The following is a 10,000-nucleotide window of genomic DNA, read 5'->3' as shown; positions in this document are numbered from 1 at the left end:
TGATTTTTCGACACATTCCCACCAAACCAGAGGGCTTGTCTGGGAAAGAATTTTGTTTCTTACGAGATTCTTCAATACAGTGGATCGGTGCTGGTTGTTCCGCCCCGACTCTAGTGGTGATCGCCGTGGAACGCTACTTTGCGGTAAGAAATCTCCATGGTAACCAAAGAAATCTATCAAAGAAAACACTTAAGGTATGTCTCTGAAGGACTGGAATGTAATGAGAAGTGGTGCGTGGGCAGAGCTACTACCAGCGAACTCACACCAAAACTTGTTTGCTTACTTAGATTCAATTTCACTAAACTGCGTTGCCAACTGAACCGTTAATTATAAACGACTACTTCGCAAAAATTGCCTGACTTTCCTTACACTGAATAGTCCAACCAAATTAATTTTTCGTTAAAAAACGCATCGAAATATAAACGAATGCACCATTATTGTTCTCAGTCTAACTTTGTAGCCAATAATTTCATGGTTCATCTGACGGACAACGAAAAACATTTCGTATTTTCTGGTTAAAGATTCATTGACAATGCATAACATTTAACTATCAAATTTTCCTCTTAGCGGGACAATACGCTATGTGCTTTTATCGATAAACCTGGAAATCGCACACAAAGCGTACAAATGAGGTCCTCGGCACCCATATATATGCCGCGCGAATTGTCCTATCCAATCTATTAGCGCTATCCAGGAACCCTGCTCCTGCGCTAGCCACTCTTCGAAAAAGTGGTCCTTGATTTAGAATAGACTTTTAAATCTGACTGATTTTTCATTGAATGACAACCTAATATAGAATACCGGAAAGGCAAATTAAAAGTGTCGAAAGTAAATTTAAAGATAAATTATATACCCCAAATAAAAGAGTTTTATATAATCCTCCGAACTTGTATGATAGTCATTGGCAATTAGTTTGAGCGAGTCAATGATTCAATGAAGATGCCCTTCCAACTGAAATAAAAACCGATAAAAGCGACTGATAATTTCCTTGATAACTGAAATACATTACAATTGAAATCATTGCTTCTTCTCTTTGACCAAAAGTATAACAAATTAAAGATGTAACACTTTAATAACTGAACCTGACTCACTTTAAACATTTATCTTTTTCAAGGTGATCATTCCCAGTTGTTGGATCTTCTCAATCGTTCTTGCACTCCCGGCTTTTTTTGAAACAAATCATAAAGTGGACACCAACGAATGCTTGCCTCAAGAACGGTGGATTGACCAACTTAAGATTGTGTCATGGTCTGTTTCTATTTTTTTCTTCTGTGTGGTAATGGCTGCCTTGTACTCCAGAGTGATTTATACTTTGTGGTTTAAGTATCCTGGTGGCCTCGTTCTTCCTCCTGACCAACAGGTAAAAGGCGTCAGTACTGTCCACGTCCCCTGGCAAGTTAAATCATTTATGCATTGGTTTAACTAAAAAAAGTATGTGACTCTGCGTTGCAGCTTTAATCAAATTCTCCAACCGATAACTCTTGCCTTTTTTACTTGCTCTCGAAATCGTACCGGTTATTTTCTTGAATTTGCTGGCTCGAGAATGACGCTGTTTTAGTGGACATCGCCTCCTTTGCGAATACATCTCAACAGGGCAGGTACAAAACACAGGTCACAAGTCACAATGATCTGTGACTTCTGGCCTGGTAATAATCGTTTATAATAAGCCGCCAAGGACTTTCTTTAAGATGACGCCTATGTTGCTTAATTAAGAGGGTCAGGGTTCAGGATTGGGCAAAAAACAGTAGAACGAACAAAGATAACAATGGATTTGGCACAGAAAACAATAGGAAGTACGACACTATACAGCCAATGGAATATAGTGTTCAACAAGAGGTACGACTCTAACCAATTAAGAGTACAGTTTTTGGGAAGCCCGACCTCGTTCTTAGGCTCCCAAGAGTACAGAGACTCTGGGAACGAGGTTGATCCGCTGAGCGAGGCACAGTTTTAAATACCTTTGATTTCTGTCCATGATGTCTTCAAGTTCAAATCCGGAGTGGGAGTGGGAAATTTCCTCTGAATTCCCTTTGGCCATCAAATATTCTCTGTATCTTTATTTCTCGCTGCTGGCAATGAAACAATGATATTTGTAAAAAAATATTTCATTCAGGCCTGGAAACAGTTTCCTTTCAGCTGAAACTACCCTGGGAAATTATGCCATACCAAGGTACGCCTGACAACTGTCGGAACGTTCCAAATAAGTACACCAGGGACACGTCATTTGCCGGTAACAGAATAGATACAGTGTGTCTAAGGCAAAACCTGATTTCTTGTTCTAAACTGATATCTTTGTGTCTTAACAGGCTTTGTTGAAGGTAAGGAAGCGAATCACGCTTATGGTTGTGACAGTCACCGCCATCTTTACCTTGGTTTGGTATTCTGACACAGTACTTCATCTCCTTGAGCGCTTTTACTTCTTCAAGCCCCTTCCTTTGCCAATTGCCATCGTCCACACAATGCTCATGTTTAACGCCTCCTTCAATCCGTTTGCTTACGCTCTTTTGAACCAACGATTCAGAGTGAAGATTAAAGAAATGGTGTTTAGAAGACAGCAGTTGCCAGGTCAGCAGGCTTTATCGTGACTTTCTGTATTAAAGTTGTGGTTGAAATACTCTACGCTGAGTCGAAATCTCGAGATGGTTTAGAATCCTTTTTCAGCCAGATAGCGTTTTCACCGGTTTTTCTTACGAAACACTAAAGAGGAGGCATTTAACTTTAACTTTATCAGATTTCAAGGACATAACATTTCATGAAACTTTTGAAGAAAGCAATCGGCACCTTCGATTATACAAATTTTATACATATGTTAAAAAGTCATTTTCTTTTTTTCTTTAGACTTTGAAAGCGTGTTCGCTTAACACCTGACTGGCAAAAGTTTGAGCTTTGATATTTATCCAAAAGCTGCTTATTTTGAGTGTAAGGTTCGGATTCTCGGTCCGCCATTACTCAAAATTGACCGATTGGACCTCAGAGGGTTGGATCTAGGGAAACGTGACCTCATTTACTCACTAGCTTAAAATCTCAGCGTGTAAACGCAACTTATTTTATATGAAAAACACAAGTTTAAAAATCTGAAAGCCCAAAACTTCCGTGCTGCATATTAATTCAGCCGCGTACACACGCATTACATTCTTAAACCAGTGAGTCTTTGACGTCATTTTCTCCTCAAACCAGCACTCTCAAGATTTTAAAGTTAGTAATGGCGGACCAATAAATAAGTAAATTTCAGTCAAAATAAACAGGTGTCTTTTTAAAATCATAAGCTATGATCTAGTTGTTAGCTTGCACTTATAAGAGCAAACCAAAGTTAATTTGGGGAGGGGGGGGGGGGGGTGTGGGTAGCCTGAGTTAGATTTTAGTGAGTTGGGGGAGTTTGACTTTATCAATCATAGTTAGTATTTATGTGACATGGCTTTCCAGAAATCTAATGCCTACAACTTTGAAAAGACCCAGAACCAATTTGTTATATAGGACTTAATTAGTGCAAGTCAGAAAATGTCTTAGCTTGACCCTTAAAGGAAAAGAAGGAAAGATAATGCATAGCACGTTAAGTGAAATTATGCACAATCGGTTTCGGTTGGTTTGCGATGTTTGTTTTGATGATTAATAAATAGAAAATTGCTGTGTACTAATTGAGTGTTGAATTTTGGTAAAAACAAAATTTGTCAAATGTTTCTACAGCACCATGTCAATATGAGAATAGAACTAGTTCCCGCAATCCTGCATCCCACAGTCGAGGTTGGTTGCTTTAAGAACGAAGCATACTGCAACATATATGGTGCGGGACCCGGGGAACAGTAAAATTATATTTCTCGCCATGGAGAAATGGCCGGGTTCCTCAAATTTTAAGGTAAGCAGTTATTTTCGGACTTTTGTAGTCGAATGATCTCATTTTGTCAAAGATTACGTCCAGCTTGAGGAGTTAATTTCTTGTGTTTGAATTCCCTACGTGCTGCGTGAAGTTATCTGAGCTGTATTTTAGGCGAGAAATTGGGCGACGCAATTTTCCCTTTCGTAAACAAGCGATGCCATTTGGATGAGACTGAGAACAGTTTTCACTGTTAAGTTTGTCGTTTGCAAATGAGGAAAAAATACTTAATATAGGACTAGATTAGCAGCGTATGTTACTCAGAATTTGGAAAAAAAACTGAGAAAAAACCTTAGAAAAAAATTGTAAAAAAAATTAGAAAAAGTTGATCGAACGAAGTCGCACTCGGTTCAATGGATTTAAAGCAAATGCACTTAACCTCTACCCTACCGAAACATCGACTTCAACTTGGCAATTTAAAGTATTTAAGTAAAGTCATAGAAAGCTAACCGAATCAAAGGCTTGGTTACTCAAATTGACATCGACCGTCAAAAATGACATGGCTTGTTTACGTAAGGGAAATTAGCATAGGCGACACTTTCGATCTGCGAATTAATGATAATTTAACATTTCACTCGAAGTTCAGTTTGTTGGATGCTTTCCATGCGAATTTCAAGCATTGGTTTGGTTAGCGTGAGCGAAATGACAGAGAACCCAGCGGCGAAGTATGTCATTTTTTTTTAATTGTGCGACCCTGTTGATATTAATACCGGGCGCGCACGTCGTCGTCTTGGTTCTTGTTTTGCATGTACACCTTGTCTGCGTTACAAATTATGCAACTTTTTCGGAGTTATCGCTAAAAATAACGTGTTTAACATGAAAGTGAACTGTGTTCAATCGCTTGTTTATTAACATTGGCCATGGCGAAGTCACGGGCCGGGCTACAGTCAATGATGACCTACTACTACAGAAAAGTGATTCAGAAGGGTGTAAGAGTGCCGACAATGTCAAGAAATCTCTTGGCAATGCCATTCAGTTAATTTGGACTTATTTCTTCAACACATCAGGTACTGTGTGTTACAAGTGTGGCCATAGTTCTTGGTGGATAAGACAAACTTCACGTAAAAACACAATTCAGTTTTATTCCAACACAGATTTCTTTCACAACATTCACCATGATGTGGGCTGATGCAACCAGCCTCAATCTAGTGTTACAGGTACCATACATTTACTTCCGGTTACAAGGAGATTTACATGTTGAGTTTGCACCCAACACCCCCAGTCACTCAAACACAACTTGGGGTTTGCTGCATTAACCTAACAGTCTATCGAGTTTAACTCTAATTACAGGCTTGGTAAATTACGTCAGCAACATTTTTATCTGTAGGTACATAAGTTAAGCTGACAGCTCCGTTCTGAATCTCTACAATTGTAGTCTTACATAGTGATATTTTACATCGATGTGCTTTGATCTTTTGTGATGTACAGGATTGTTAGCTAATGCAATCGCTCCCTGGTTATCTACATATATACAAACGTTCTTGTAAGGATGACACATTAGATCAGCAAGAAGTTGTCTAAGAAATTTATCTTGTGTAGCAGTGGCTAAAGCTACATATCCAGCTTCACATGAGGACAATGCTACAATAGACTGTTTTTTGCTTTTCCACGAAATCAGTGAGCTCTCATCACATAACTTGAATGCATAACCACTAATGCTATGTCTATCATTAGACATAGCCCAGTCTGAATCACTATATCCCACTAGTTTCATCTGCGTTCCCTTAACAAACTTTAAGCATCTGTTATGAGTACCCTTTAAAAACCTCAGCACTTGCTTAGCCATCCCATAATGCGATTTCATTGGCTTTGACAGATGTTGGGATAGATACGTCACAACATAACACAAATCGGGTCTTGTGCAAGTCATGAGATAAATCAAACTTCCAACAATTTCACGATACAGGTTTACATTTTCAAATTCGCTTTTATTGACTGCAATGGCTTTGTTAGCGCCCAGCTCGCATGGAACTGCTTTTGGCTTGCAATCAGACATGTTGAACCTTTCCAGAATCTTGCTTTGATTCATTTCAATACAATCCTTTCCACACTTGAATTGAACACTTAGGGACCATGATAAAACACCTAGGTCTTTCATTTTGAATCTCATCATAAGACTCTTTGGCCTTTTTCAAATCAGTATTACCACCTGCAATAATGATGTCATACTCTCAGCATGACCTTTTTGCAGTGAAGTAAGTTCGGTGTAAAGCGCAAGAACACGTGGTTTGCTTTTGTCCATGTAGTGATTCCTCAGTATTTGTCGAGCTTTCTTGCCATCGTCCTTCGCATCTCTCATGACCAAGAATAGGCTGCGGTCATCTGAACACTGGATTAGGTGGGCGAAAGCATCAATGTTCCTGTAGAAACGACTGGAAAATAAAGAAGCTTGTCTTTCCCCAAAATGATTTTGAGTGCTTGTGGGTTGAAATTTCACCGGTGAAATTTCAACATTTTATGCTGCACTAGATTATCATCAACCTAACCCTACCTGTTGCTCTGACAACTTCATCGAGTTTTTGAAGAATGCTTGTGAGTCAATTTTATCTATGGACCCTTACTCACTCCCCTCTCCTCGTAGCAGCAGCTCCGTAGGTCCATTTTATGTTGACCAATGCTTTTAAATAAGTGACCTCCCACCCCCCCCCCCCCCCTCCCCCACCTCCTCCACAAGCTCCGAAGGTCCACTTTTATGTTGACCAACGCTTTTAAAAAAGGGAATTGATAAAAATTATATAATATAGTTATGTTCTGGTTCACTGCTTGTTTAGTAAAAATGAAGTGCAAGTGCTCTAAGACGGCTACACGTTTTTAAGAGAGCCAACATGACACAAGAGATGCTTTCTTTACTGGCCCTTATGCACATCCACTATCTAACATACATTGATCTGGAAGTTTGCTAAGACGTACCCAAGGAGGTTTGAGCTTCGCACACTAATGAAAGTGCTGATCATCACGGTTTGCTACAGAAAGCCCAGCGAATAATGGGAATTTTCAGGATTCCATGAGTGGAAGCCTCCATGTGCACTAAATCCTTGAGTCAACCTTTGCGCGTATCTTTCTTTATTTAGAACAAACCGTTCAGCAGTAAACTTACCTTTACATCAATTTACACAATTTGCATCCATTGTTTTTGCTAATTTTGTCTTCGTTAAACAATGACTTTATTTTGATTGGCCATTTTAAACAGCGTGTGCCGTGCGGAAGAACTCGTGGCGTTCTAAAAATAGAAAGATACGTGCAAAGGTTGACCCATAGGGCTTGTATGGGAGAGGCAAGCTCCTACTCATGGGCTCTTTGGATTTTCAACTTTATGTCTATTTTTGTTGTTTTTAAACAGCCACATTATTCCCTAAAACTGTAAAATGCATACGTAATGTGGTGTCTGTTCCAAAAAAAAAAAATCAATTTTAAAGTTCAAAAGTTTGAGTAATATCCACATTTTTAAGTTCCCTTTTGGCTGCCTGTTTTTCATATCATACTGCCTTCAGAACGCAAGAAATGCAGTCTCAAACAACCTAATTGTCAAAATTCCCCAGGGGAGCATGCCAGCATGCCCCCGGACCCCCCCTAGAAGCTCTCGCCTCCGGAGGTCGTTTGTTGACCGGCTGGGAAAGCTTCCATGGGAGGAACAACAGTTTCGAGAACACAACACTTAATTCTCAGCTCACATGCAGCCATGTTCGTTTTACACACACAATACGGCATACCACTGACCCCTATGATACGACGACAGAATTATCTCCTATTTGCGCTAGTCCCTTACAGAGCGAGTATAAATAAGAGCCCCCGGATACCTTCGGGGCCCATTTTGCTAAAGACGCCTAGACGTGTAGACCAACATGGCAGATGAACCTCAAGCACCTTTAATGGATGCCGGCATGAGGCCGGCTCAAGCGGTTATCCAGAATCAGAACCAGAACCAGAACGTGCAACCTCAGCGACCCGATGTTGACCAACCACAAGTACAGCCAGCCCAGAATATTGCTGCTGCCCCCGCTGTGCAGGTTTAATCTCGCGTTCTTTTACCTTATGTCCTCCTGCACGGTTTCTCGCCATGTTTCCCATATTTCTCGCTGCTATGGTGGGTTTTTCCTTTCCCTACCCCCATGAATTTTGCGTGTGTGTTCATGCAATGTTATTTTGCTGTTCAGTGGTTTATAGTACGTGATGTAGCCCGTAATTTCGATTTTACGGTGTGCTTGATCCTTCCCCTTCCCTTCCTTGCCCCTAGGATGTGTGCACGTGAATTTTCGCAGTTTTATTGCCTGTGGAGTTTGTTGTGCGTGCTGTGCCCCGTAAATTTCGGTTTTATGGCGTGCTTGAACCTTCCCTCCCCCTCCCTCTCCTTAGGAATTGTACACGTGAGTTTATGCAGTTTATCTTGCTTGAGGAATTTGTGGTGCCCCGTAAATTTCGGTTTTATGGCGTGCTTGAACCTTCCCTTCCGTGTTTTTTGATTTGGGCACGTGAGTTCATGTTATTTCATATTGCTTGTGGAGTTTTCTGTACGTCCTTCATCCCGTAAATTTTCGTTTTTGGCGTGTTTTGATCATGACTTCCCTCAGTATTTTATGCACGCGTGTTTGTGAGATTTCATTTTGCTATTCGAATTCATAGTTCGTGCTCGGTTGTGCAGCGTAATTTTCAGTTTGCGTCGAGTCTTTATATTTTTTTCCCCCAAAGGTGTATGTAATTTTTTACTTCTTTTGACGTGTATTTACTCGCTGTACCCTGATAATTCCAGTTTTTAGTTTCTTTTACCTCAACAGTTGTGGTTGTTATTATGTACTTTCTTTTTGCTTTTTGGATTTTATTGTTTGTTCTGTGTCATGCAAATTTCGGTTACGGATGGCTTCAGGATGATTATTCTGCTGTTGTTACGCTTTGGTACATTCTATTGTGTGCAGGTATGCTACTGTCCCTATTTGCAAATTCGTTTTGGACAGCCACCTCATAACGTGCGTTCTACCCTGTATCCTCTCCCTATCATATTGCGAGTTTAGGCGCGTGCTCGTTATATTGTGTGTCTACACTGTCAGATTCACCCTTTTTCACGCGGATTTATTGCGTGTGCATGGTTGGAATAAGTTTGTCTTATTGAGCTGTGTTGCGCTAATGTGTTTTCTTATTCCCTTCGCTTATGGGATTAACCCTTTTGCTTTTTTGCTTGTCCTGGTCAGTTCTTTTTCAGCTATTCTCCGTTAACGGCGAGGCATGGTTTATGTTTTTTATTCATTATCGCTTATTTCTAATTTTCCCGATGGCTGTCTGAAAGGGTATCTAATGCCTTAGTCGGATTACTGACGCTCAGGCTGCCATCTCCTAGGTGGGTTTCTATGCTACTTTTCAGTTTTTTGTCTGCGATTTTAATTGTTGTCATGCCGCCCAAGGGTTGGCAGCCAGTCCCACAGTGTGTCTCGTCTGCCTCCGTTGCTTGTAGGCTGACCCTGTCGCGAGTTTAGCCGCCAGGATTAATTAAGTCCTTAGAAGATGCGGCTACGGCTGTGGATGTGCCTTCCCTTTTGACCAAAATAACACAGTAGGGGTTTAGAAGAGAAGAGGTCTTCGACAAGTGCGAGGCTCTCAGATTAACGGATTAGCTGGCCTCTGTGGCAAAGGTTTCGAGTCACGAGAGAGCCTTGACTTACGACGTCATAGCATGCAACTTAAGAGAAAACTTAGCAGTGCATACAAAGCAGTTTAAAGCGTATTTTTTAGCATTGCTCGCTGACAAAGAGTATGCAAAGGTCATAGAAACTGTTTCTAAGGTCGACAAGTCCTTCAAGACTACCCCCAGTCCTTCTAGTGCAGTTTCCCGTCAGCCTGACCGAGAATCTCCTCGTAGACTGAGAGTCTATTGTTATGCTTGTGGCATGCTAGGCCATATATCTGGTACGTGCTATAGAAGAAATTCTCGACTTCTTTTTCCGAAGAGTGCTAGTGGCGTGAATCCTTTGATGCCTCCACCGGGAGGTCAATGACTTTTTGATAATATTAGTTATCAACATTGCACTGTTTTGTTAAGTGTGTTTCTCTCATTTATTTCAGCCTCCTTTACCCAAGAGAGCTAAAATGTCTTACCACATTCCAGATTGGGAGTTGACGTACCCTTTATACGCCCCCAAA

At 40.7% G+C, this 10,000-nt stretch overlaps 2 protein-coding genes across 2 annotated transcripts in view; one reads left to right on the top strand and one right to left on the bottom strand.

Moving 5' to 3' along the window:
* The window catches only part of LOC138030261 (RYamide receptor-like), a 4,023-nt gene extending 863 nt beyond the window's left edge, over window positions 1-3,160 (top strand). The window contains exons 2-4 of the mRNA XM_068878161.1: window positions 1-194; window positions 1,115-1,360; window positions 2,307-3,160. The exon at window positions 1-194 is cut by the window's left edge and continues 74 nt beyond it. Coding sequence (XP_068734262.1) covers window positions 1-194; window positions 1,115-1,360; window positions 2,307-2,585 — 719 coding nt within the window. The 3' untranslated portion in view covers window positions 2,586-3,160. The remainder of the gene's footprint in view (window positions 195-1,114; window positions 1,361-2,306) is intronic.
* Window positions 3,161-5,234: 2,074 nt separating this feature from the next.
* LOC138029604 (uncharacterized) lies at window positions 5,235-5,969 on the bottom strand. The gene has a single exon (XM_068877300.1). It carries the CDS (start codon window positions 5,967-5,969, stop codon window positions 5,235-5,237), a length of 735 nt encoding a protein of 244 aa, XP_068733401.1.
* Window positions 5,970-10,000: the final 4,031 nt, after the last annotated feature.

The sequence above is a fragment of the Montipora capricornis genome, chromosome 13 (assembly GCF_036669925.1).
Source record: "Montipora capricornis isolate CH-2021 chromosome 13, ASM3666992v2, whole genome shotgun sequence".
In the NCBI taxonomy this organism is placed as follows: domain Eukaryota; kingdom Metazoa; phylum Cnidaria; class Anthozoa; order Scleractinia; family Acroporidae; genus Montipora; species Montipora capricornis.
Note: the sequence above shows the minus strand (reverse complement) of the source record. Positions and strands in the feature narration are given on the sequence as shown.

Coding starts and splice junctions, on each gene's coding strand:
- LOC138029604 (XM_068877300.1), bottom strand. CDS start 5,969: ATGAAAGACCTAGGTGTTTTATCATGGTCCCTAAGTGTTCAATTCAAG.